Below are 27,135 nucleotides of genomic sequence, written 5' to 3' on the forward strand. Positions count from 1 at the left end.
AAGCCTTTGCTAACCAGGCTTCCGTCTCTGCACAGCCCAGGCACCCGACTCCTGTTCTGTTGGCATCGAGGAGTAAGCTGGTACGTGACCGCTGTCATGCTCGTGGTGGGTGGCTCCGAGGGGCATCCTTGGCAGGGGTTAGAGAGAAAATCTCCCAGCTGCCTCTCCCTCTCCTGCTCCCTCCAGGTGGTTCCTCCCCATATTCCAGCTTCCTCCATATCCCTGTCTTCCCTTGGGTCCTGGATTCTAAATACAAATTCTCCCAGTGCTGCTGCACCTTTGTCCTGGGGGTCTGATGCTGGCTGTGGGGCCAGAAATTGTCATCGGGACCGGCTGCCCAGTCAGGCTGTTCCAGCCTTTAGGGCCCCAGGAATGGGGGACCCAACTCTAGCTGAGACCAAATCATTGCTGCTACTAAACTGTCCCCCTACCCACCTCTGGAACCTTCCATAACACCACCAGCACTCATATCAGTCTATTAGGAAGTCATATGAAGTTGACTCCCCACCTGACAGGGAGGTGCCTCCTACCTGGGTGACCCAAACAGACATTTTACAGAAGGCAGTTCCAAGAGTACCACCGAGACAGGTCATATGCTGTGGCCCCCTTCCCCTCCTTCATATGACATTAGTGGCTCTGGGAGTCTGATGGTACAGAGCCTGGTGCCTTCGGTGGCCCTGGGTTTCTTAGATGAGTGTGGTGTGGAATGTTCTAGCAGGACCCCTGGCAGCAGAGCCCAGCAGCCCCAGCTGGAGACACCAGGCCAGGCTGGTATCTGGCCTTCCTCCCGGTCAGCTGCCCTGAGCCCAAGCTGTGGTGTCTGTCCACTTGTTTTGACGGCTGCTCTTACATTCCCACACAAACCTCTTGTCCTCCTCACACATTTCTTCTGACAAATCTTATCCTCTATTGAAACAGAGGGCACTTTTCTTTTTTTTTTCTTTTTTTGAAGTGTTTTTATTGATTTGCGAGAAAGAAAAGGAGAGAGGGAGAAAGAGAAACATCGATTGGCTGCCTCACGCTCCATTCTGGGCATCTAGCCTGCAAGCCGGGCATGTGCCCCAACCAGGAATCAAACCAGTGACCCTTTGGTGCACGGGATGACGCTCAACCCACTAAGCCTAAGCAGCCAGGGCAGGGTCCTGCACTTGTATAAAGCTGGTCCCAGCCTCCGCTCTGGAAGATGTTCAGTGTTGCAATTTAGGTAAAACTTCCAGAAGTAGGAAACAGGTCAGAGCTACAGAGAAATACACTTCACTTGGCAGAGCTGCCTTTCTTCACACGGCCACAGCGCCTAAGAAAATAGTCCCCTTACCTGAGGGTCTGTGGCGCAGACGACTGGTGGCAGACGCACTGCTTGGTTTGCTACGTGAAGATGCCAATGGAGCCCACATTCAAGTGGATGGGTGGGTGACCATGCTTTCTGCAGCTCTGAGAAGTGTGCTGGTTCCTCTGCTGCTGCAACCCCCAGTCAGGGATCCTCACACCAGCGCCCGAGCAAGGGGGACACCCTGTCCGGGGACAGAGCACCTCACGGCATTGGGGAGGCAACTGTGGTAACAGTAGGCCTCTGAGGAGGGCAGGTGAGGCTCCTGGGTCTGCTGTGAGCACTGGCTGTACGTCCACTCACTTTTGCCTGGGGCTGACCAATCCCAGCCCAAGTTCGTCAGGAAGGCCCGGGGGTCAGCAGCCAAGGTGCCCTGTTCTGTTCCAGGGCTACAGCTGCTGCCGGCACCACAGATGTGCATGAGCAGAGGTGGGTGCTGGCTGGCCTGCCCTTCAGGTTTTAAAGTTGTGGGAACCTGGAGCCTGGAGCAGTGAAGGGAGCAGGTGAGGCGGGATGACTCGTCCAAGCCTGACCCTCCTCCCTCTGCTCCCACCTGCAGGAAGGTCCACCTCCATGGAGACGCCGGAACCTCCTCACCACCGGCCCCACCTAGCCTCTGTTTGGTGGCCCCAGTCCGGACATGGAGGCCACCAACTGACTCAACTCTGAGAGCCTGGCCAGGCTGGCAGCATGGAGCCGTCAGCTCCCCAGACTTTGCCAAGGGGCTGTCTGGACTCCATTGAGACCCCTGGCCTCTCCTATCTGCACACCCTTCATAGCCACGGCTCCAAGGGACCCTGCGACCCTTGGTTGAAGAGCACAGTGGACGGTCCCCTCTGACAAACCTTTTTTCCTGCGGTCACTATTTGTAAATGGTACACGATGAAGGACAGCCCCATTCTGTCTCAGGCATTGAGCTCTGAGTTCCCCCAAATGTCTTGTTGGCTGAGTGGCTGGGGCTGGAGGCTGGCCACCCACCTGTCCTAGATTGGCTTTATCCAGCCCCCCAGCCAGTGGGAGGTTAACACCCTGAGAACTCAGCAAACCAGCCAGAGAGAATTTATCGGTGGGTGAAGTACTATCTTCACAGGGGGTATTACTGGGGGGGCTTGTTGGGAAAGGAAGTGGGGTCTGAGTCACGGTCACTGAAGGAAACGGTGCCTATGCCCTTCCCCTGAGTTCGTGGCCTGGCTGGCACTGCTGCTTTGTGTCCTCTGTTGCTTCCCCTCCCGCTCAGGCCCTTTGGTGCAGGGCTGTCTCCTGTAGCTCACAGCCCTTCCCTACAGCCCTGCAGCAGCCTGGGTTTCTGCACTCGAGGCCCAGGTCTGGTTCTGGGCCTGACTCTTCCCAGGGGCAGAGGCACAGTGCCCAGCCTATTGGCAGCAGTTGGTCTAGTGGCCCCTCTCCAGGCCCTGCACCTTCTCAGAGGTGGCGCTGCACGCATCCTCAGACCCCCTCCAGGTGGAGGGGCTTCCACTCAGCTTGTCCGCCCGCTCAGGGAGGGATCTGAGCAACTTTTCCACTCCCTCTGTGTCATTTAAATGCCACTTGGTGTTTCTCTTTGATTTGTTCTGTCTGGGGCTCCTATGGTGGGACCAGCCTCCTGGAGAAGGTCCCATTTGAAGTGGCCTCGTCATTTTCTTAAGATAAACCACCTGGGCAATAGAAAAGCAGAGGAGGCACAGGCTGCCCAAGCAGGGACCTTGGCCTGGTGGGTGGGTGGGTCTTGCAGCTCCCCAAGGGGCCAACACTTGGGTCTTGGATTAGGGGGTGCAGAGGAGCTCACTTTCTGAGGATGATGGTTCTGGGAACATCCACACAGGTGGGGGCTTTGTCCAGTAGGGTCCTTGTTCTCTCTCCAATGGGCTGTGAGCAGAGTGCTGCCTTATGCACAGCTCTCGGCCACACTCAGGCCACCTTCCTCAGCCACTTGGCTCCCTGTCTTCCCTCCCCTCCCACCCACTGGCGTGTTCATGGGTGCACACGTGCACACATACAGGCTGGCTGTCTCTCTCCTCGCCCTCATCACCCACCAACACCCTGGCCTCTCGCCATTGGCATTGGTGCCAGAACTCTGAAGGACAGGATGCAGACTACCCTGTCTTGGACTTACACATGTTATCATTTGATGTATTCTGACTGGCTAGTTTTTGTTCGTTTTTACTGTATATTTATAGTAATAAAATCATGCAGCAATATCCTGTTCATTCCTTTTTCCACACATAGCACTACAGGACCTCACCTGTTTCTTGGTCAGGAGGCAGGACTTCTGAGTGGCTAGTGGTGGCTCTGACACCCTTATAGCAGTGCGAGCACCAGCTTGTGGCCACAGCCCGTTTCATGTGAAAGACATCAGTGAGGTCCGATTCCAGGAGGGAGTGAGGGTTACTGTTGTGGCCACTGTGCTGATTCTTGGATTGGACCGAATGGTTTCAGGGGATTCAGCTCAGTCTTCTGAGCAGGTGGAGAAGGAGCTAGGGCTTCCAGGTTTGTGAGAGGCTGCTGTGGTCCCCAGCGCCATGTTCTGTGTCGCCAATTCATCCCATAGGTATTTCCTGACCACCTACTGTGTGCTAGCAGAAGGCAAGATAGACAAGGTCCAGGCCCCTGGGAACTTGTGTTCTAGTCAGTGAGACTCTGCACAAGTAAATCTACATCTTCCCAGATTTGGTAACCATTAGGAAGAGTCAGCAGGTGACAAGATGGGGTCACATGGGGGATTTAATGTAACCCATAGTCTGGCAGAGCAACCCAGGCAGCTGGCACAGCAAGTGCCCAGAGATAGTGAGCCGGCACATCTGTGCCGGCACCACAGATGTGCATGTGCAGAGGTGGGTGCTGGCTGGCCCGCCCTTCAGGTTTTAAAGTTGTGGGAACCTTTCCAGCTTTCTTCTGGAAAGAAGCACATGTGGCCGAAGTGTCTGAACTGGGATTTGGTTGCAGATGCTGTAAGACTTCGTAGGGGCAATCCGAGGTTTATTCTAAGAAAAGAGATTTTTAAGCAAGAGAGTGACTCCTGATGTCATGTGGAGAGTGGATTAGAGGGGCAGGTTTGGCTGCCATGATGCTGGAGCCCAGCTGGGAGCCCTCTGCTTGGCTCGAGTTTCCTGCCTGGTGAATGGTTTCCCAGTAGGGAAAAGCTGGTGCCCAGAATGCCAGGCAGCACTGTTTGCACCCCCACCCCCAGCTTTGCAAACACAATTCCAAGTTACCTCCACAGACCTCTGTGTGTGTGTGTGTGTGTGTGTATGTGTGTGTGTGTATACTATATAATAAAAGGCTAATATGCAAATAGACTGAACGGCGGGATGACCGGTCACTATGACGCACTGACCACCAGGGTGCAGATGCTCAATGCAGGAGCTGCCCCTGGTGGTCAGTGTGCTCCCACGGGGAGTGCCGCTCAGCCAGAAGCTGGGCTCGCGGCTGGCAAGCACAGTGGCCGTGGCAGGAACCTCTGCATCAGTCAGACATCCCCTGAGGGCTCCCGGGCTGCAAGAGAGCACAGGCTGGGCTGAGGGGCCTCATCCCCGGCCCCCCGCCAGTGCATGAATTTTGTGCACCAGGCCATATATATATATATATATATATGTATGTATGTGTATGTATGTATATATTTCAGAGGGGAAGGGAGAGGGAGAGAGAGAAACATCAATGATGAGAATCATTGACTGCCTCCTGCACACCCTATACTGGGGATCGAGCCCGCAATCCAGGTATGTGCCCTGACCAGGAATCGAACCACGACCTCCTGGTTCATAGGTTAAAGCTCATCCTCTGAGCTACACCAGCCAGGCCCCTTCTTTTTTTAAATTCTCACCCAGGGATATGTTTATTGATTTTAGACAGACAGGAAGGGTGAGAGACATCCTTGTGTGAGAGAAACATCAATCGACTGCCTCCCACATGCACCCAGACCAGAGATCGAACCCACAACCCAGGTATGTCATGACCTTTTGGTTTACTGGGCAACACTCCAACCGAGCCACACTGGCCAGGGCCACTGGGCCCTTCTTCAACTCAGGCACTAGAGAATGGAAACTGCACTTGGCTGGCCAATCCCTGCCCCAAGGACGGACTGCCACCCTTGGTTGTGCCAGTGTGGGTAGGAAGATGCTCAGTGTCAGATGAGTTCGTGAATGGGCTACGCTGGATCTCCCTCCTTACTTCCCCAAATGGACCCACCTTGTTCATTAATGTCTGGTGTCAGGGAGGGATTGGGCACAGGGTGCCTTTCCTCTATGCCGCCTGTTGCACCCTGGCCCTGGACTTGGGTCATGCTCTGCAGCCTGGAGATAGGGTCCTCTCTGATTGGGCCCTTCCCCTCACGGACCTCTCCCCTTCAGATACTTGCCTGGGACCTGGCCTGTCAGCTGCAGCTGCTCCTCTGAGCCCTGACTGGCAGAGGGCCACAGCTGGGGAGAGGGCCTCCCTCTTTGGGTCCTTATTTCCCACATCTTCTGATAGAATACACCATGGGCCAAACATGTGAGTTTCTGGTGGATCCAACCAACCCTTGCCTGCCCTCTGCCACCTCTCCTCAGCCCTGCTCAGGGCAGCCTTCCCTGTGCCACAGACCTTGACCTGAATGCATGGTTCTCCCGAGGCTGTGCCCCTGGTACCCATTCTGAGTTTCTTCACTCAGCAAATCTATGCTCACCATGGGGAGGCAAATGGAGCTTGGGCCAGTGGGTGGAGTGAGGGGCACTAGGACTCAGAACCCCAGCGGCTTCCTTCTGCATAAACGTGGGGTAAGTGAAGCAGAAGGCAGATTTTCTGTCGTGTACACTGAGCAAGAGACGGGGTGGAGATCTAGGGTAGGATGCTGGCTCCATCGCCAACTGTGGAGTGCCCTTAGGCCCAGGCTTCTCCTCCTCGGGAAACTGGGGAGACCCTATTTCCTCCAACAGTACCTGGCATATGGGGCCTGACTTGGAGGACACTTGGGGCATTGGGCCCGGAAGCGCCCAGTCCGGGACTTAAGTCACTTTGGCCCTTGCCAACTGGGTGTGGGGAGTCCTGGGGCTTCTCGTCATCCACCCCCAGCCCAGGGCTGCGTGTGGACTCGCACTGTGGGGCAGTTGGAGCTCCCCCAGGCCCTTTCTTTCTGTTGATACGGAGTCAGGCAAACCAGCAGTGACTTTGGACTGGAGTGCTTTGCAGGCGTAGGCGCCCAGGACTGTGAAGCTAGTGTGCCTGAAGGGAAGGGTTGTAGGGAGAGGCAGGAGGCGCCCACGTGCCCAAGGAGGCGCTGGGGAAGGCACGCGACTCGGCCTCGCCAGGGGCGACGTGGGTTTGGAGGACCCCGCTGCCCTCCTCACTGTCCCAACCCCGCAGGCTCCGCACGCAGCAGGCAGAAAGCCCGAAGTTCCAGCCCCTGAGGTGGAGCTCGGCTCGCGCGTTGCCTGCCGGGCGTTGTGGTTTCGAGTGCCCGAGCTGGGCCGGCGTTTGGTTGCCGAGGCTATTGGGTGCGGGCCGTGGTGCGCGCCGTCCCTCCCTTTGCACACGCCCCTGCGCCTCTCAACGACGCGTCGCGGTGGGGCTCTGTCCGGAAGCGCATCAGCGATTGGTGGAGGGGGCGCGGCTGCCCGCGGATTGGCCAGTGCGGCGGGGACGGGCCAGCGCACGCACTTAAGGGGAGGTGCCGCGGTGCGGTGGGTAGTAACAAGATGTCGGCTGCGGTGCCAGAGCTGAAGCAGATCAGCCGAGTGGAGGCGATGCGCTTGGGGCCGGGCTGGAGCCACTCGTGCCACGCCATGCTGTACGCCGCTAACCCCGGGCAGCTTTTCGGCCGCATCCCCATGCGCTTCTCGGTGCTGGTGAGGACGCGGGCGGGCGGACGTGGGCGGGACGCCGCTCGTACCCGCGCCCGTGACCCGGCGCTCCCTTGTAGATGCAGATGCGCTTCGACGGGCTGCTGGGCTTCCCCGGGGGCTTCGTGGACCGGCGCTTCTGGTCGTTGGAAGACGGACTGAACCGGGTGCTGGGCCTGGGCCTGGGCTGCCTGCGCCTCACCGAGGCCGACTACCTGAGCTCACACCTGACCGAGGGCCCGCACCGCGTCGTGGCACACCTGTACGCGCGGCAGCTGACGCTGGAGCAGCTGCACGCCGTGGAGATTAGCGCGGTTCATTCGCGCGACCACGGCCTGGAGGTGGGGCCGCCGCCCGGGTCCCGCCCCCCACCCCGGGGTTTGGCTCTGGCCCTGCGGAAGGCACCGATGGGTAACACGTCCTCCTGAGGGTCCCCTGGCAGGGCTGGGTGGGGGGTTACTGCAGCCTCGGGTAGGGAGAGGGACCTGAGGTGCCGGTGGGAGGCTGGGGCTCCCTCGGGGTTGTGTTCCATCCGCCTTGCTGCCTGCCATTGCCAATCCTGGGGGTGGGGAGTGGGATTGGTTGGGGGGATGGGATGGGGCGGGACCTGCTCGAGGAGGTGGGAAGTTGAAGGGCAGAAAGAGGAACTGGGAATGAAGGTTGGGTTCTCATGGTGCAGGGGTTGAGGTCTCGTGATTTGGGGGTGTTAGGGTCTGGAAGGGCTGGGAGTGACAGTTGCTGTGTTTGGGATTCACCTGCTGCAAGGGGGAGCATGGGGTGCGGACTGGGGGGCTTCCCGCCAGCGGGTGGGAGGCTGGAACATGAGGGTGCAGGGGGTGGGAAGTGCATGAGGTGGCCCTGAAACTTGCTTGGGGAGGAGAGGGCTGCACTGCTCCAAAGGAGGTGGCTGGCTTCTGCCTCACCAGACACTGCCGTGGTCTCCCATTGTCCTTGGCAACCTGCTTTCCCTTCCCCTTGCCCTAGCCCAGCAGCTTACAGGCCCCTCCTACCAGGGTTGTGCTATTGGTGTAGGGGCCTGGCCCCAACTCTGGTCCCCTTTTGTGCAGGTGCTGGGACTGGTGCGGGTCCCGCTGTACACCCAGAAGGACCGAGTTGGTGGCTTTCCCAACTTCCTGAGCAATGCCTTCATCAGCACGGCTAAATACCAGCTCCTCTTCGCCCTCAAGGTGCTCAACATGATGCCCGAGGAAAAGCTGGCTGAAGCTGTGGCTGCAGCCACCGAGAAGCAGAAGAAGGCCCTGGAGAAGCTGCTCCCATCTTCTTCCTGAGGTTGCTCCGGTACTGCGTCTTTGCCCTCCCCTGGCTCTGTGTCCAGGGGCTGAGACAGGCCTGAAATCCTGTGGGAGTGTGTGTGTGATCCTGACTGCATGGGGCCAGTGGGCATCTTAACATCTCCACTGCCTCAAGCAGTCACAGGGCCAGGTGGGACCTTCTCAGGTTAGTCAGTGGGTGGCGGGCCTGGCTGTACAGGCTCAGGACATTCTTATCCACCTTGAGGCTCAAACGCACCTGAGAGTCTCATGGGCTGGTGGAGGCGCAGGCACTGCCTGATTTTACAAGTGGATAGATGCACAGACACTTAGACCAATGAGAAGCTGGTTCTCAAGGGGGGTGCCTTTGTCTCAGTTGACTCATTCCTGCATCCTGCCCTCTGTGCCAGCAGCCTCAGGGCCTAGAGGAGAGCCAGTTTGGTAGGATGTTGTGCTGTTAATTTTAGCTCTTAGCTTTACTGGCTTAGATTTCCTTTTCTGTGTTGTATGAACTATGGGTGCTTGGTCCCCAAGGGCAGTCAGGGTCATGGGCCCAGCTAATAGATGGAGCTGTTGAAGGGACAGTAAAGTGGTTCCTCTGCTGCTCTATTCTTGGTCCTGACTGCAGGCTCAAGGCAGGGCACAGGAGGTTGTCCCCTTCCTTCTCTTACTACCTAAGACTTGAGGAGAGGGCCAAGTCCAAGAGCACTGGCACCATTCAGAGTTACGCTGTCACAGGCCTCCTGTCTGAGGTGGGGTTGCTGTCCACCTCCCTGTTCCCATGTGGCACTACCAGCCATGGACCTCTCTGGGCTGTCGGCTTGGTCTGGGGCTTCTGTGCTGAGACCGTCCAGAGAGGCCCCTTTTGTGATCCTGGTGGCTCTAACCGCTAGGCTGAGCCTGCTGCTCTTTCCTGTGCTTTGAAAGCCTCCTTTTCTCCATTCCCAGTATGATCTACAGGCAGCTCCCAGAGATGGTCTGGAAATACCCGTCAAGTGTGCAGAATGACAACAGCAGAGCCACCACAGGCAGGAAGGTCACCACTGGCAGTCTCCTATGGCCCCAAGTCTGGCTAAACTCAGTGAAGCTACTGGAAAGTTTCCACAGTGCCTACCCAGCCTAAGAAAAGCTGTGCTGCCTGCCCAGCCTGGGCATGTTCCACCTTAGAGCCTTGATGAAGCAGCCACACTGGGCAAAGGCACTCCACTCTGTAAATAAAATACCTGTACTTTGCTCTTCTCTTATTTCCTGGGGCACGGGGGCATGCTTGGCTCTCCAGGTAGCTTCTATTGAATCACGGGGGCTCTGAGCAAAAAGCCCTAGCTGCTGGGGACCATGGGGCAGGAGGGGTCACCAAGTCAGCACCCCTATAAGCACAGTATTCTCTGTCCTGGCAAGGAAGCCTGGACCCCTGGTATGGCTTTCCCCTTGCTTTGCTATGTTAGCCAGTACTACATGTTATGTGACCAGAACTGAGCCCCTCACCAGCTGATCTTACATTTATTTTCCAGCAAATGACATATGCTGCCCAGACGCCCGTCCTCACCCATCAGGGCAAATCTGAGTGGTGTCTGTGGGGTATGGGGACACGCTCTCCCCCTAAGGTCCTGTCTGCTCTGGGCCTTACCACCAGGTTCAGGGCAAGGCCCTCGTCCTGCTTCTGTGGGGGCCTTGCTGCCTGGCACCGGCCACAGCCTGGTCCTGTCTCTCTGCCAGCTGTTCCCAAGGGCCGATCCTCTGGCCCCAGCTGGGACCTGGGCTGCTGCAACTGCCCTCTCACTGCCCTCCTGTCTTCCGGGCACACAGCTTCAGGGTGGATCAGTCACCCAACGTCAGATTCTGAAAAGGAAAAGGGAAGACTGAAGTGGGCGTTCGCTCAGCTCCCAGCGGACCCTGCTATCCCAGATTGGGTCCTGGGCTGATACTCACCATCCCTCAGACTAAGGCTCCCGCCAGTTCTCTTTCCCATTCAGCGCCTGCAGCTTCTCCAGGCCCTGGGTCACCGAGCACAGCACTCGCCCTGAGGATGGGAATAGAGTCTGCTTTGCAAGTGTGGGCAATGGGAAGAAGGTGTGCCTCGGGGGGCACTAGTAATGGATGACCTGGAAGGTCAGTAGGTTGTAGTGGGGCTGCCCTAGGGGTCTAAGCTTAAGGGCTCTTCCTGTTACTCCTGTCTGGTCCCTGGGCAGGGGTGAGGGTCACTGGCTGTCCTCCCAGAGACTCACCCATCTCATGAACTCGGTCCTCCAATGCTCCCGACAGCTCGGGGAGGCTCAGGGCCTGCAGGGAGGCCTGCCAGCCTTTGGAGTCTATGGGGCAGAAGGCTGGGTGAGCCTGTGGTCTGTGTGCTCACAGGCCCGGCCTCTGTCCTGAACTGTTGTGACCAGGAGACCCACCCAACTGTCAGTGCCTGTGTGACCCCCTTGTTACATCAAAATAGGTTCTGCTTGCTTACCCAAAGCAGTAACTGCTGGTCAGTGCCTGGCCCCAGGAATGAAAGTGTGGGGGTCACTGGCCTCCTGTGAGGCTACGCCCTGGGGTGGACCCAGCCTGGGCTCCAACTGGAGGCTGCCGAAGTCACTCGAGGTCTTGGAAAGCACAGCCACAGTGGACCAAGGGATTTGCCTCCAACCACCAGGAGGGACATTAAGGAAATGGGCTGAGGAGGATAGTGTGCCCTCACCCTCGAGTCTGGGATTGTGTTTGCAAAGGGACCTGGGAGTGTAAAGGTGATAACCATCGAGATAAGTGGTAAAACCCAGCCTGAGGACGCATCTCTGCCCAGTCCTGGCCCAGGACACTGCTCTCCTTACCAGCTGTAGGGAGGGCTGGGCCTAGGGTGGCCCCCAGAGGGGACTCGTCTTGCTTCACTCGGGCTGACAGCTCAGCCTGACAGGCTCTGCAGAACACAAGACCAGTGCTGGTAAGGGGAAAGCCTGGCAACTGCCTTCCATGGTCCCAGAGGGCAGGGGATGGCAGACATTCCCACTTTCGAATGTCCCCAGAGCCCACCTTCCTGGCCTTGGCAAGCACCCCCTGCACCCACCCACACTGATAAGGTCTCGCCAAGACCCAGGCAGAGAGCTTGCGTAGGGTATGCAGATTTTCATGGCCCTACTTCTGCCTGGTCTACATTGGAGGGAGGAATAGCTAGAGTGAAATGGGGGAGGGGGTGGTGGGGGAGGGGCAAGGAGTGACTCAGGAGGTCCTGAAAGCAAATCCTTGATTGAAGAATCTGGAGGGAACTCGATCAGCTCAGGTGCCTACTCACTGTAGCTGGTCCAGGATGAGAGCAGCATCCTGGGCCAGGGCCCAGGTCTCCTGCAGCTGGGCAAGGATGTCCTTGCGGGTGCTGTCCTGCTCCAGGAGGCAGCTCTCCACCACAGCCCGCAGCTCCTGCTCCTGGGATACCTGGCCCCGCATGGTCTCCACCTCCTCACAGCGCTGGAGAGGGAGAGGTGGGAGGTGGGGCTGGCAGGCCAGCAGATGGGGCAGGCAAGTTGGCCAAGGATGCAGGAGACACAGGCCCCTAGGCCATGGCTGGGAACCACCCCCATCCTCTGTCTCTACCTGTCCCTCCTGGAATGGGAGGCCTGTTTCTACCTTGGAGCCTCCCGTGCTTTGGGTCCCTTCCTGTGAGCCCACTGGGGTCCACGCCTCTTATTTTCTGGCCTCACCCTCTCTCCTCTCCTGTGGACGTCCACCTGACCTCCACCTAATGTCCCATACCTTTCTGGACCTCTTCCTGTGGGCCTGCCTGCATATCTCCCCTTCACGGTCAGAGCTGTCATGCTTTCTGCCCTCACTGTCCTATCACTGTCCTTCTCTGCAGGTGTGTGTCTCCAGACACCTCTCTTGCCATTTCTGCACATACCCTCCCACCCTCTGCCCCCCACCTACTTTGTGCAGCTGGATGGCGAGCTCCTGCATCTCAGCTTCCAGCCTGTCGGCATAGGCCAGCTCCAGGGCGTCACTGGGGGGGCGGGCACTACTGTGCCAGCGGGCAATGGCAGAAGTCATCTTCCTCTTGGGTCCAAACAACCTATCAGGGGGAATGCGGAAAGAACTTGGATCAGCATTTGCCATGTGCCTGAAAGCTCCACAGACCATAGTTTCCCTAGGAAAGATCCTTGAATGGGGAGGGTAGTCCCAGGACCTACAGCAGAGGACAGAAACAAAGGGTTATAAGAAATGATGACCTCACTGGAGCCCCCCTGCACCAGGTCCCAGTCCCAGCCAGGCTGCTGCTTTCACTAAGTAGGGAACTAGCCAGCTGGCCCAGGCTATGTTTGCCAACTTGGAAAGTTCTCAAAAGTGAACAGGCAGAAAATGTCTGGGTTCCCTGAATATAGCACTGAGCCGGGCCAGCTTGAGGAGCCACAAGACTCAGGCCATCTACATCTAGGAATGGAGAAGACAGCTGACCTCTAAAGAGGGCAGCTCTTTCTCTCCAAATGTTGGAAAGCTGCAACATCAGACGGTCCCAGAAACAAGGGGCATGCAGCCACAGATGGCCCCTCTGGACTCACGTGATGCCGATTTCTTTCAGGTCGCTCTCAGTGAGGGTCAGGAAGATTCGAAGGTCCACGTCCTGTTCCTCAAACAGCTGCAGGTACTTCAGACACCCTATCTGCTCCAACAGTGTGGCAAGGTCCTAGTGGGCAGAGAGGCCAGGGCAGGTCAGAGAATGGGCAGGTCACAAAGACATGGGGACAAAAAAAGGCACATGATGCAAGGTGGAGCCACTTTTCTCCTGCTAAGTGTGCATTCGTGAGGTCACTTTTAATTTTTTTAAAATATATTTTTATTAATTTCAAAGAGGAAGAAAGAGAAGCATTGATTAGCTGCCTCCTCCATGCCCCCTACTGGGGATAGAGTCTGCAACCTGGGCCTGTGCCCTGACCAGGAATTGAACTGTGGCCTCTTGGTTCATAGGTCGATGCTCAACCATTGAGCCACACTAGTAGGGCTGTGAGATCGCTTTTAAGGGGGAGATCTGAGCCCTGCTGATCCCCCAAGTTCAGCAATGGGACAGTGACTTGACTGCAGGCAGAAGGCCCATACTGCCCCTCCTCTCTATGCCCTCAGAGAGAGCGAGGAGTCCAGAGACACCTATTTGTGTCTTTGGATCTAGTGTCTTTTCATTTCAGCCTGAAGGACACCTTTAGTGTTTCCTGCAGAGCAGGTCTGCTAACAACAAATTCTCTTAGACTTTGTTTACCTGGGGCTGGTCTTAATTTCTGCTTCACTTTTGAAGGGCAGTTTTTGCTGAATACAGCATTCTTTTTTTTTTTTTTTTTGATTTTGTACAGAGGGGAAGGGAGAGAGATAGAGAGTTAGAAACATTGATGAGAGAGAAACATCGATCAGCTGCCTCCTGCACACCCCCCACTGGGGATGTGCCCACAACCAAGGTACATGCCCTTGACCGGAATCGAACCTGGGACCCTTCAGTCTGCAGGCTGATGCTCTACCCACTGAGCCAAACCAGTTAGGGCTGAATACAGCATTCTTGGTTATTTTTCTTTCAGTACTTTGACTATGTCGTCAAATGTCTTTCTTGTTTCTGATGGGGAAATTGGCTGTTAATCTGATTGCAAATCCTTTCGGGGCAATGAGTCATTTTTCTTCCTTCAAGATTCTCTTTTTTTTTTTTTTTTTTGACAGCTCGATTATGTTGGTCTAGATGTGGACCTGAGTTTAACTTACTTAGAGTTCATTTAGCTTCTTGGATGGGCAGATTCATGTTTCTATTAAATCTGGGAGATTTGGCTATTTTTTAAAACATTTTTTCTGCTTTCCTCTCCCTCTTCTTCTGGAACACCATATGTGCATGTTGGTATACTTGATGGTGGCTCACAGGTTTCTGCTCATGTTTCTTCATTCTTCTTTCTGTTTCTCAAATTGTATAATTTCAACTGGTCTATGTCAAGTTTCTGATTCTTCTGTGTGCTCAAATCTGCTCTTGAGCCCCTCTGGTGAAATTTTCATTTCAGTTATTATACTTTTCAATTCCAGAATTTCTATTTAGTTCATTTTTATTTCTATCACTTCGTTATTTTCTATTTAGATGCGGTTTCCTTTAGCTCTTGAAACATTATTTTTAAAAACTTATTTAAAGTCTTTGACTTTAAGTCCAATGTCTGGACTTTCTCTGGGACAGCTTCTACTGTTGCCTTTCTTACTATTTATTACTTATTCTTCCTTGTTCTCTGCATATATTTTTTCAGTTGAAAACTGGACATTTTTATGCGGCAGCTCTGGAGAGCTACTTCTCCTCCCTCTGGGGTTTGTTGTCTGTGTTCCTTCGGGTCTGTGGCTACTGAAGTCTCTACTCAGTTAGCTTAGTGGTCAGCTGAGGCCTGGACAGAGATCTGCTAACCACCAAAACCAATACATGCCAGCCTTTGCTGAACAGCTCTGCGTGCTCGCTGGGGCACATACTCAGCACTCAGCAGGCAGAGGACAATTCTGCCCAGCCTTCACTTCCTGCTTGCTCAAAACTCAAAAGCGTCTGAGGTACTCTCAGGTACTCTTGACCATACACAGTCATGAGCACATATGTGCCTCTTAGATTCCCAGGAATAAGTCAGAGCTTTTCAAAGCTCCTATGGACATCTCCTTCCCCAGATATTCCTTTTAAGCTTTGTGGTTAATCTTTCACCCAAGCTGTTATCCAATACCTCAGACAGCTGCAAAGTCAAAACATTTCCCTGTATTATTTTCAATACACATCCTTCAATGAGAGGACTTTTGTTGTTGAGTAGATAAGCTCTGAGTCTTATAATATGGTCTTTTTTAAAAATATATATTTTAGCCGAAACCGGTTTGGCTCAGTGGATAGAGCGTCGGCCTGCGGACTGAAGGGTCCCGGGTTCGATTCCGGTCAAGGGCATGTACCTTGGTTGCGGGCACATCCCCAGTGGGAGGTATGCAGGAGGCAGTTGATCGATGTTTCTCTCTCATCGATGTTTCTAACTCTCTATCACTCTCCCTTCCTCTCTGTAAAATATCAATAAAATATATTTAAAAAATATATATATATATATATATATTTTATTGATTTTTTTACAGAGAGGAAGGGAGAGGGATAGAGAGTTAGAAACATCGATGAGAGAGAGACATTAATACGGTCTTATAATAAGCATGTCTTCGAGGGAACCATCAGATAGTCTAGTAATGCCAATTCTTTGGAATGAAACTCTGAAAGCACTCCAGCTCTGCTCTACCCCCTCCATTGGCTGTCACAGCTACCGTGGCATTGGAGAGTGGAAGAATGGGACTAGGGCAAGTTAAAATGCTAAAAGCTCACAGTTCTCACTGAGAGTCAGTCATTTCTCTTGAATAAACACTCTCCAGGTTGCTGCAAGCCTTTAGTTTGATTTACAAGTTTCTGGGAAAAAGTTGATTCTGACCACTTTTGCCAGTTTCAATGTTGCCTTTAACAGAGGAGCAAATTTTCAAAAGTTGTTACTCCATCATTTTCTTCAACGTACTTTCTGTAACAGCTTTTAAGATTCAAACAACTCTCCAATCAACATGCATTTAAGGACTTGAGTGGTGTAGTTGCTTGCAGAACCTGGGAATACAGGCCCTGGAGATAGCTCCCAGGGGATGGGTTGGGGCAAGGAGAAGCCAGCAAAATCATAGGCTTCTAGTGAACAGCAGAGCTGTGACTTGAACAAATAAATGGCAAGTACTTACCTGTATTTCATCTTGTATCACCTATGCCCACTGAGGGCAAGAGAACTCGATAAACACACATTAGACAGTTGAGCTGTTATGTCACACCTGTAAACCCCAAGATATTGCTTAGCCAAAACCGGTTTGGCTCAGTGGATAGAGCGTCGGCCTGGGGACTGAAGGGTCCAAGGTTCGATTCCGGTCAAGGGCATGTACCTTGGTTGCGGGCACATCCCCAGTAGGGGGTGTGCAGGAGGCAGCTGATCGATGTTTCTCTCTTATCGATGTTTCTAACTCTCTATCCCTCTCCCTTTCTCTCTGTAAAAAATCAATAAAATATATTTAAAAAAAAAAAAAAAAAAGATATTGCTTAGCCAGAGTGACCCATAATGAGGAAGGCAGAAACAGCAATTTTTGTTACTATGTGCCACTTTGTCTCTGCATCTCCTGAAAGCTCAGGGGGGCTGAGTCAAGTATAGAAATGAGCATGGTAATCAAAGGGAGACAGATCTCTCCTATGGGAAGGGATAGGCACAAACCCTCCCACCAGCACCTCCGACGTTAGGAATCCTCTTAGCCCACGAAGCTTTACAGGTCATTTGGGGAAAAGCCACCACACTCTCTTAACAGTGCTTGGCCCACGGTAAGCACACAAATAATACCTCACAAATCACAGAATGTAACTACTAGTTTCACAAATGGCCTTACCTGGGGTCCTGCATAGGGGAATCTCTCAGTCTGGGGGGTAGATCCTGGGGAACAAGCTGCCCCAGAAGTCCCAGTGCTGGGAGGCCATTGGTTGTCACTGTTGCTGTAGCGATTCTTGGTCTTCATATAACTTTTAGTTTGCTTGCGAGCCGAGCTTTTACGTGCATTATCTGAATCCTATGGCAAGAGGTGTGTGTGTTTAAAGTAACACTGAAAAACTAATCATCAGGGAAACACAAATTAAAACCACAGTGAGATATCACCTCACACCTGTCAGAAAGGCTATCATCAATAAGTCAATAAAAAATGTTGGTGAGTAAGTGGAGAAAAAGGAACCCTCAGACACTATTGGTGGGATTGTAAATTGGTGCAGCCAATATGGAAATTTCTGAAATAATTAAAAATAGAGCTGCCATATGATCTAGCAATTACCTGTTCTGAGTATTTATCTGAAGAAAAAAACCCTAATTCGAAAATATGTATGTGCCCCTATATTCACTGCAGTATCCTATATAATAAAAGGCTAATAGGCAAATTGACCGAACAGTGGAACAACTGGTTGCTATGATGCACACTGGCCATCAAGGGGAAGACGCTCAATGCAGGAGCTGCCCCCCAGTGGTCAGTGCGCTCCCACAGGGGGAGCCCCGCTCAGCCAGAAGCCGAGCTCACGGCTGGCGAGCCCAGCAGCAGTAGTGGGAGCCTCTCCTACCTCCAAGGCAGCACTAAGGATGTCCACCTGGTGGCTTAGGCCCGCTCCCCATGGGGCACGGGCCGAAGCTGGCAGTCGGACATCCCCTGAGGACTCCTGGACAACAAGGGCACAGGCCAGGCTAAGGGACGCCCCCCACACCGCAAGTGCAAGGATTTTTTGCACCAGGCCTCTAGTTACTAATAAATAGCTTAGATATGGAAGCAACCTAGGTATTCAACAGATGAATAGATAAAAAAAGATGTGGTATGTATATGCAATGGAATATTACTCAGCAATAAAAAAGAATAAAATCTACCCAGCCAGTATGGCTCAGTTGGTTGAGCGTTGTCCTATGTACCAAGAGGTCACCGGTTCAATTCCTGTTCAGGGCATATGCCCTGTTGTGGGCTTGATTCCCAGTAGGGGCCATGTGGGAGGCAGCCAATCAATGTTTCTCATAGATGTTTCTATCTCTCCCTCTCCTTTCCTCTCTCTCTAAAAAGAAAAAAGTCAATAAAAACATATTTAAAAAAAAAATAAAAGAATGAAATCTTGCTATCTGTAACAATATGGATGGACCTAGAGGATATTATGCTAAGTAAAATAAGTCAGAGAAAGACATACCATATGATTTCACTTTATATATAACTCCAAAAACGAACAAAACAGGAACAGAACTACAGATATAGAGAACAAGCTAATGGTTACCAAAGGGGAGAGGGGTGGGGAAATGGGAATAAAAAAAAAAGGCCCTGGGCTGGTGTTGCTCAGTGGTTAGGAGTGTTGGCCAGCACACCGAAAGGCAGAAAGTTTGATTTCCGGTCAAGGGCACATACCTGGGTTACAGGTTTGGTCCCTGGCCCAAGTTGGGGTGCATGTGAGAGGCAACCAATTGATGTGTCTCTCTCACATCAATGTTTCTCTCTCTCTCCCACCCTCCCTCTCTCCCACACTCTATAAATATCAATGGAAAAAATATATCCTTGGGTGAGGATTAAAAAAAAAATGGGTAGAGGAAGAGTGCATGAGCTTTGGGGTTATCTAGAGCTGGGTTCATATCCCAGGTCTGTTACTAAGTAGTTGTGGAACCTTGGACAAATCCCTTTGCTCAAAAAATAAAGTAACATTGAAAATCTTGCAGCTGACGTGGCTGCGTCCAAACTGCTCTCTGCCCCATGATTCCAGCTTCTACTCTCAATCTGTGCCACTTCCCTCACAAGATTTGAAACTCGCCCCACCTGCTACACAGAGGCTTCTACTGAGGTGACCTAATCCCAGGTGGTTCTCCTAGATAGTAGCCCCGAACCTTGTATGTCCTAACACAGCACAGACATGCATTAAGTCCTTGTTATGAGCCTTGTCATCTCAAATTAACTGTTAGCATCCCCTGTGACACCAAAAAAAAAGGGGGAAGGAGATGAGAGATAAGAAATTAGGAGAGGCCTTACCTCATTGCTCTCCAAAGAGGCCTCGCTGCTGACTCCTGGGGCTCTCGCCAGGCCCTCGCTGCTGCTGCTGCTCCGCACAGCCCCAAGGTGGGCACAGAAGGCCTGCTCTTCTGCCAACAGTGAAGACAAGGACGCCTGATTATAGGTCGCACACACAGTGACTCCCCAGAGCCTGAGCTGTTTCATCCACAGCACTTACCAACTCCTTAGTTTACTGTGTTTCATGCTGATGGCCTGGCCTGACCCCTCCCCTCTACACACACAGACAGGGTTTTTGTCTGTTCTGTTCACTGGTAAACCCAAGCATTCAGAGTAATGACTGGCACACAGAGCACTCAGTAAACAGCTGCTGAATGGATGATACATGTATTATAGCAAAGACATTCCCTTTGGGCTCATCTATCAAGAAGCTAAACCTGTCAGGAACAACTCCCCCAGACCCTGCACACAGGCACAGAGACATTGGCTGGAAGCTGCTTTTCTCTGGGCCATGCCAGGTTCTCCTCCAAAGAGCCAGGGTCTTCTATGTCTTTCACCCTCTCATCCTCTACCAGAGAGACTCATCACAGCACCTGAGTCCCAGCAGGATGGGTAGGGGTGGCACACATACCCCGGCTGCTGCTGCTGCTGCTCTCCACGTCCCGGTCGTTGATGGGGGAAGTGACATCCCTGTAGCAGAAGCCCCCTCCTTCTAGGGGGTTCTCATCACTACTGTTGAAGGTGACATAGCCCCGTGGAGGCACCTGCTCTGTGAACAGAATGGGGTACATAAACGCACATGAACACAAAAGGGAAGAAAAGTTCCTCCTTCCAAATGTGACCACCTCCTCAGAGGGACCTCAGCATAAGGGAAGACCCAGGATCTAGGCAGGCAGGAAGGAAAATTGTATCTTCCTGGCCATAACCTCATCTACTCGCCACAGTAACCTGGACATAATGTCATGTGCAGTCTGCAGGCGAGGAGACCGGCTCCGAGGAGCTGAGAGACAATCCTGTGTCCCATAGCAAGAGCATGGTGGAGTCAAAGCACCTGGTCAAGCCTGGTGCCCTCTCCCACATTATGCTATTTCTTTTCCAAATGAAAAAGAAGGAAATGGGCCATCATGGGAGTCGACATCTGCCACAACACCAACAAAGACTGAAAAGTTCGGCACAAGGAGCCCAAGATCCAGGACATCTTCCTAAGGCTGTTGGTCAAGCTATACAGCTTTTTGGCCAGACAAACCAACTCCACCTTCAACCAAGTGGTGCTGAATAGATTGTTCGAGTCGTACCAACCGGCCTCCTCTGTCCCTTTCTCGGATGGTCCGGAAGATGAAGCTTCCAGCCTGGAGGCCAAAACTGCTGCGGATGTAGGGACTGTAACCCATGATGTGCGTGCGTATCTGCAAGGTGCCCAGACTGGAGGTGTGTGCACTTTGTGTGAGCAGCCTCCTGTAGCCGCATCCTTAAGACCAGGGGCAGGATCCTCACCTTCGACCAGCTGGCCCTGGATTCTCCCAAGGGCTGTGGCCCTACCTTGCTTTCTGGCGCATGCAAGTGCCTCGGAGTGTACAAGCATTTCAGCAAGGTCCCAGGAATGCCTCACAGCCAGACCAAACCCTACGTACGATCCAAGGGCTGGAAGTTCAAATGTCCAAGAGGCTGACAGGTTAGCTACAGCTACAAAAAAAATAACCCCAGATCTTACCTTGTAATTAAGAAGCTTTTAGATGCAAAAAAAAAAAGGCGAGAGTAGGAAATGGTAAGCTGTGTTTACAGACTCCTGAGCAAAGGAAAAAGTGTACCTTTTAGCTGGAAGCATCTAATCTCACATGCCAGCCTTTATGGTCCCTGGCATCTAAGGGGCAAAGGCAATCTAAGGGTTTCCTCTTCGGGTCAGTCAACCCCAGTCAAAAATAGATCTGGCTAAGCAGGAAGGTTGGAGGCCCTGGGCTAAAAATTAACTATAGTAACACCAAACTATACAACCTTTGGACATATCTGCCTGCAAGAAAACAAGGAGTAAAGGCAGAACACAAACCAGAGAGTTCCATTGCCATTTTGCCCTGCCCCTTCCCCACAGAAAGTACGTTTATTTGCATAAAACAGACTGGCTAACAAAGCCATATCTAACTTATTTTCTTCTTTATACCTTTTTGTAGTTATCAACGCTTTTTAAAACCTGCACATTATTTTAAAATGTTCTTTAATTGTTGGCAAAGACTATATTACTGATAAAAAATGTAAATATCACAAGTTGTGAGAAGAAAACTCTCCTGAAACGCCACAACCAAGTCAACTACCATCATTATTTTGGTGAACATTCTTCCAGCCTTCTCTGTGGGTGCATAAAAAGAACAGTGTACAAATGGACTTCAGCCATGGATTATTTGATAACTTGAAAGAGTTCCATTTAATAAAAGCATCTGTCGTATAGCTACACAGGTTAATTACACCCTGCCTCAGGGAAGGCCCGTGCTTCCTATGCCCCTATCTATCTCAGGGTGGGACAGGTAGCATGGACTCCTCAAAAAGGAACAGACTCTGCCACTCAAAACTAACCAAGTCAGCCAATGTCCCAGAGCCATGTGTTTATAAGCACACCAGACAGGAAGGATATGAACTGTGCCCTCATCCTGCAAAAGGAGCTTGCCAGCAGCTGGGGGAAGGCCTTTCCCCGTGGTCAGTCAGCCCACCCCCCAAGGTCAACAGGAGAAGGTAGACTTCCAGTTCCCAACCTAGGACTCCTTCCAAGAGTCTTAGAAGGAAATCAAGTTACTAACATACTCCTGACTGAAATATGGTCTCCTCTGACTGGGAGAGTTGGTTTCTTCCAAGCCTAGGCTCAAGACGGGTATCTGTTCATGAGGAGGACCCATCTATGCAGCCCATGAGACCAGCACTTGGCCTGGCCACTGATGGGTGATAGACATCAATAGAAGATGTCTTGTACACAAGTATGACCACTTGGTCAGGCCAGTGAGCATAAAACCCAACTTGCTCCAAGAACTATTGGTGCCTCCCGCCTTCCCCAAGGGCACTGCACTCAACATTTAGGAACTGACAATTTGAGAATAAACTCGGGAGGTCTGGAAACCAAGTGCATCATGCGACAATTCTCAGAAGTGTCTGAGCATCAAATCCATCATCTGAGAAAAGAGCAAGAGAGAGTCCTTGGCCTGGCCCAGAGGCATATCCATCTCCAGCCTGCAAATGTGTTAAGTATCACACCCAGGTGCTGTAGTGAGAGACCGGAAGTGGGACTCAAATGGCATCCTGTTCCTGCACTAGCTGACTCACTATGTGATGAATCAAATATGAGCATAGCGACATTTCTGTTGCTGTTATTTGTAATTTTAACCAATGAAAAGAAAACTCAAAGGATGAACACAAACCCAAGAACTAGCCATTGACTAATGTATTTCTATCACTGTCATCAATTTGGAATCTTTGAGCTGCTGCTCCAACCCGAACCTGAGAGTTGTTCCTTTTCATCCAGACAGGAACTATCAGAAAGCCATCAGGAAACATGAACTATCAGAAAGCCATCAGGAAACATGGAATACTCACCATAGCAAGATGGCTGGATCTTGCCTCCAAGTCCTATGGCTGTGATCCTAGCCAAGGCCCGAGGCCCCTCGTGGATGCTGAGGCCCTTCTTCCTACAGGGCCTCTGTCTCTGAGGAACAGGGCAGGATTCATCTGAAGAGCTCAGATCTTCATATTTTTCTGTGGGTCAAACACAAAAATTAAGACAATTCTCCAGTCCAGTGTGGCTCAGTTGGTTGAGCATCATCCCATGCACCAAAAGGTCACCAATTCAATTCCCAGTCAGGGCACACACCCAGGCTGTGGTTCGATCCCCTGTCAGGGTGCATGCAGGAGGCAGCTGATGGATGTTTCTCTCTCTCACCCTTCCTCTCTCTCTAAAATCAATAAAAATATATTTTAAAAAACTTTGTAGAGTGAGTGACTAATTTACTAATCTTCATAGTGAACTGAAAAACAATCACCATAATTTGTTTTCTTAAATCAAGAAGCAGCAAAGTTCCCCAAGACTTCATGTGTAAGAAATGCTGTAATGGGATTTACAGTCGAGATGGTGGAGAATACTGAATGTCAACTATAATTGAACATTTTTTTAAAATTTTTTAAAAAGATATATTTTTTAAATGCCATAATGGGCCAGTCCACTGCTCAGATGGGCTACGGGGACATTTGGGGGAACAGCAAGCTTGCTGAGTATGAGCTGAACTGAAAGCATCTGTGAAGAGGGGGAGTCTAGTTCTTATTTCTTTTTTTTTTTTTTTAAATATATTTTATTGACTTTTTTACAGAGAGGAAGGGAGAGGGATAGAGAGCTAGAAACATCGATGAGAGAGAAACATCGATCAGCTGCCTCCTGCACATCCCCCACTGGGGATGTGCCCGCAACCAAGGTACATGCCCTTGACCGGAATCGAACCCGGGACCTTTCAGTCCGCAGGCCGACGCTCTATCCACTGAGCCAAACCGGTCTCGGCTAGTTCTTATTTCTTATACCTCTCATTGTCGGGGTTTGAAGAATTTTTTATAGCAAGCATGTATTATATTTACAATTGGAAATAAATTATGTTCTAAGTTGAAGAGATAAATAATATCTATTCATAAACATTTGGAGCATCATGACTTCTTTTTTTGGGGGGTGATCTCGGTCTGTGGGTGCTTTTTTTATTTTTATTTTTATTTTTAATAAATCTAGCATCATGACTTCTTAGCAATTTTATATTCTCAATCTCAATAATTACTTAGGAAACAAGCTGTGTGTGCTGTTTTAGGAAGTATTTCAAATTACCACTCATCTGAGCTTAAATGTTCAGTGTATCCCACAGATATTACTGTTTTATTGCTGTTCATAGTTTCCTATATTTCATCCTACCTAGAGGCAAAATTCATGGATATATTTGTATCAGGCTCCCATCTGATATGATCTTATTTTGGAGTTGATAAGCAGGGGTGGAGATGCAGAGAAGTCTCTGATTACCACTGTACTCGTGTGAGCTGGTGTTTATTACAAAACAATCCTGAGGCCAGGAAGAGAGCTGGGCAGAGCCAGACCCTGGAAAGGGGGAAGGCTCACTCAGATGTGAAATGAGAGCTCAACTCTCAGAGACTGCCAGGCAAGTCAGGGAGTTACTGACCCTGGTTCCAAACTCGGGCCAGTGACGCAAGTGAACCACTCCCACCGTTCCCTACTCAACTCACTAGGAGAACATGGTCCTGCCCAAGCAGAACATGGAATCACAAAAAGTAAGTGTACAAGGGAGGGGGAACCAGGGAAAAGGCAGCTCCGTGAATCTAAACCTCCCAACACATACTCTCAGACCTGCACAAGTCAGCAGGAACCACAGAGAGAATCTCACAAATCCCACACCTTCAGCAAGACCTAGCTGGCAGAGAGCACCACCAACTTCACAGTTCCTGCTGCTGTGAGGAGCAGACAGGTGACCCTCTCCAGCAAAGAAAGAGCCGGCTTGCTCACCTCTATTCTCTGTGGGCAACAAAGCAGATCTAGGAGAAACCACATAGAGGAGAGACGATGGGGAAGACAAAGTCCATTCTATGGGCAAAAATACTGAAAAAGAATCCTGGTGGAGTGGAGCATGACTATGGGGAAGTGACTTAAGAATGCACATGGGGCCTGAGGGGACAGTCAGAGGAGCAGCAAGGCCTTTTGGGGAGAGACCTCTGGAAACAGGGTAGTGAAGAGAAAAAGCAAGCAGGGAAGTTCAGGATCTGGCAAAACAAAACTATATCAGAGGACACAGAATGCTTGGTCCACCTACATCCCATTCCAGAAAGAGGCCACCTAGTAAGAAGACTGTCCTTGGCACTGGGGAGAAGGCAGCTCCTGGACCAGGACTCAAGCACTAGCCAGGCCACTAAGCTCTGTCTGCGAAATGCAGAAGCACCAGCGATCTCTGCCTACACACAAATACCACAGGGAGCACATAAAAAACAGGAATCAAACACACAGCAAGTAAAATGCATTCCTTCCCGCTCTCCAAAACTCAACCGAGGAGTAGGCAGAAAAACTGTGACATGACACTCTGAACTACACATCCTTCCATAGCACCTGAGGACAGGAAAAGGCACCCTGAACCCAAAATCCAAAATTCAAAACTGAGAACAAAAAGGCACATGTACACACACACACACACACACACACACACACACACACACACACATACACACACACAATGGTGAGAAAACTGACTGAACTTAGGGGAAGAAATAGGAAAAATAGTCAAAATTAAAATTCAAAGATTATCTCACCAGGTGCCCAATGAAGAACAGATTTGAAACAGAACCATGCCTGGCCAATGTGGCTCAGCAGTTGAGCACTGACCTATGAACCAGGAGGTCGCGGGTTGAGGGCTCAATCCCCAGTAGGGACCTGAAGGATGCAGCCAATTGATGATTCTCTCTCAACATGGATGTTTCTATCTCTCTCTCCCTTCTCTTCCTCTCTCTGAAATCAATAAAAATATATATTTTTTTAAAAAAGAAAGAAAACTGAACCAGACGTGTTGAAGTATGAAAACCACCAAAGAATGAATGAGATCAAGAAAGAAGTAAAAAAAGTCAGAGAGACATGATAGAGATGGAAGCCAGCAAAATGAAAAATGACAAGGGAAAATAATCACTGGAACAGAAGAAACTTTTTAAAAGAAGAAGGAAAAAAACTACTCTTTTCAGACCTCTATGTACATGAGCTTGAAATCCTGAATGAAATTATTTCCTAGGAAAATACAGTTACCAAAATGGACCGCAGTGAAATCAGAAAGCTTAGGCATACCCATTTCTATAGAAGAAACAGAAAAACTTATCAAGAAACCACAAACAAAAGACGGTTTCACAGGAGAATCCTACCCAACCTTCAAAGGCCATGGGGCACCAATGCTGCAAAAATTGTTCGAGAGCACAAAAAAAGGAAGGAAAACTTCCAGATGGTTTTTATGAAGCAAGTATAGCACTGATACCTATACCTGATGAAGACCGAACAAAAGAAAATCATAGACCAATATTACTTATGAATGAGTGCCCAGTGGTCAGCAAACTGCAGCTCGTGAGCCACATGCGGCTCTTTGGCCCCTTGAGTGTGGCTCTTCCACAAAATACCACGGCCTGGGTGAGTCTATTTTGAAGAAGTGGCGTTAGAAGAAGTTTAAGTTTAATAAATTTGGCTCTCAAAAGAAATTTCAATCATTGTACTGTTGATATTTGGCTCTGTTGACTAAGAGTTTGCCGACCACTGGAGTAGCCATACAAAACACTAAATAAAACATTAGCAAACAGAATCCAACACCACATTAGGAAAATAAAACGCCAGCTAGGATTTATGCCAAGAATATAAACTTGGTTCATTATTAGGAAATTCATTAATATAATACGTTAACAGATCTAAGGAGAAAACTCACAAACATCTCCATAGATGTTGAAAAAGCCTTTGACAAAATTCAACACTTATTTCTGTAGAAAACACTCAAGGAAATGACAGATGCTTTAATATGAAAAAAAAAAAAATACATGCACACCTAAAGGAGGGGAAATGGGGGACATCTGTAATTCTGTCAACAATAAATAAATTTTAAAAAATACACACACAGAGAGACCTGGCCAATGTGGCTCAGTTGGTTGAGTGCTTTTCCATGTACCAAGAGGTCATCGGTTCCATCCCCAGTAAGGGCACATGCCTGGGTTGCTGGCTCGATCCCCAGTAGGGGGCGTGTAGGAGGCAGCCAATTGATGTTTCTCTCTCATATCCATATTTCTTTCTCTCTCCCTCTCCCTTCCTCTCTCTCTAAAAATCAATAAACACACACACACACACACACACACACACACATCTTACTCTTAAGTCAGCATCTTACTTAATGTGGCATTTTTGCTAAGGTCAGGACTCAGTGAATGTCCACTGTCTCCACTATATTCAACGTTGTACTAGAAGTATTAGCCAATGAAACTAAACAAACAAAATCAGAGATATAACAATCAGAAAGAAGTAGTAAATCTATCTCTATTTGCAGATTATATGGTAATATACCTGGAAAACCCTACAGAATCAATAAATAAAACTAACTCAAACAATGAAATAACTGAGTAAGGCAGAAGAATATAAAAATTGTATACAGACATCAATAGCCTTCATATTCACAGACAATAAGCA

The 27,135-nt window shown here is 50.6% G+C and overlaps 3 protein-coding genes and 1 pseudogene across 39 annotated transcripts in view; 3 read left to right on the forward strand and 1 right to left on the reverse strand.

The window, feature by feature from the left end:
• The window catches only part of MGRN1 (mahogunin ring finger 1), a 52,369-nt gene extending 48,844 nt beyond the window's left edge, over positions 1 to 3,525 (forward strand). For all 4 annotated transcript variants that reach the window (XM_080679001.1, XM_080679002.1, XM_080679000.1 and 1 more), the window contains 2 exons: positions 36 to 80; positions 1,887 to 3,525. In XM_080679001.1, the coding sequence (XP_080535127.1) occupies positions 36 to 76 (41 nt within the window). In that variant the 3' untranslated portion in view covers positions 77 to 80; positions 1,887 to 3,525. The remainder of the gene's footprint in view (positions 1 to 35; positions 81 to 1,886) is intronic.
• A 3,433-nt stretch (positions 3,526 to 6,958) lies between these two features.
• On the forward strand, positions 6,959 to 9,654 carry NUDT16L1 (nudix hydrolase 16 like 1). Of its 12 annotated transcripts, none has more exons than XM_080680392.1 (4): positions 6,959 to 7,146; positions 7,221 to 7,481; positions 8,208 to 8,430; positions 9,360 to 9,654. In XM_080680392.1, the coding sequence occupies exons 1-3, from the start codon at positions 6,997 to 6,999 to the stop codon at positions 8,427 to 8,429; spliced, it is 633 nt and encodes a 210-aa protein (XP_080536518.1). In that variant the 5' UTR covers positions 6,959 to 6,996; the 3' UTR covers position 8,430; positions 9,360 to 9,654. The 12 variants fall into 12 exon arrangements, 9 of the variants coding, with proteins under 9 accessions (XP_080536518.1, XP_080536521.1, XP_080536523.1 ...); XM_080680395.1 differs by having other exon boundaries at positions 6,979 to 7,146; positions 8,208 to 8,439; positions 9,360 to 9,646; XR_013961220.1 differs by having other exon boundaries at positions 6,980 to 7,146; positions 7,221 to 7,551; positions 8,208 to 8,439; positions 9,360 to 9,645.
• A 149-nt stretch (positions 9,655 to 9,803) lies between these two features.
• Positions 9,804 to 27,135, reverse strand: part of ANKS3 (ankyrin repeat and sterile alpha motif domain containing 3) — a 39,404-nt gene continuing 22,072 nt past the window's right edge. For 9 of the 22 annotated variants that reach the window (XM_080680412.1, XM_080680401.1, XM_080680409.1 and 6 more), the window contains 11 exons: positions 22,497 to 22,655; positions 19,555 to 19,692; positions 18,945 to 19,054; positions 16,803 to 16,979; positions 12,941 to 13,065; positions 12,312 to 12,453; positions 11,683 to 11,855; positions 11,225 to 11,310; positions 10,637 to 10,720; positions 10,341 to 10,431; positions 9,804 to 10,250 (listed from right to left, as the gene is read on the reverse strand). In XM_080680412.1, coding sequence (XP_080536538.1) covers positions 10,352 to 10,431; positions 10,637 to 10,720; positions 11,225 to 11,310; positions 11,683 to 11,855; positions 12,312 to 12,453; positions 12,941 to 13,065; positions 16,803 to 16,979; positions 18,945 to 19,054; positions 19,555 to 19,692; positions 22,497 to 22,655 — 1,274 coding nt within the window. In that variant the 3' untranslated portion in view covers positions 9,804 to 10,250; positions 10,341 to 10,351. Of the gene's footprint in view, positions 10,271 to 10,340; positions 10,432 to 10,636; positions 10,721 to 11,224; positions 11,311 to 11,682; positions 11,856 to 12,311; positions 12,454 to 12,940; positions 13,066 to 16,802; positions 16,980 to 18,944; positions 19,055 to 19,554; positions 19,693 to 22,496; positions 22,656 to 27,135 lie in introns of those variants that run through there. The other 13 variants (XM_080680419.1, XM_080680421.1, XM_080680420.1 and 10 more) reach the window with 6 other exon arrangements.
• On the forward strand, positions 20,048 to 20,592 carry LOC308254470 (large ribosomal subunit protein eL18-like; annotated as a pseudogene). The gene has a single exon. The product of its transcript is annotated as a large ribosomal subunit protein eL18-like (transcript).

The sequence above is a fragment of the Plecotus auritus genome, assembly GCF_963455305.1.
Source record: "Plecotus auritus genome assembly, chromosome: 7".
NCBI classification, from domain to species: Eukaryota; Metazoa; Chordata; class Mammalia; order Chiroptera; family Vespertilionidae; genus Plecotus; species Plecotus auritus.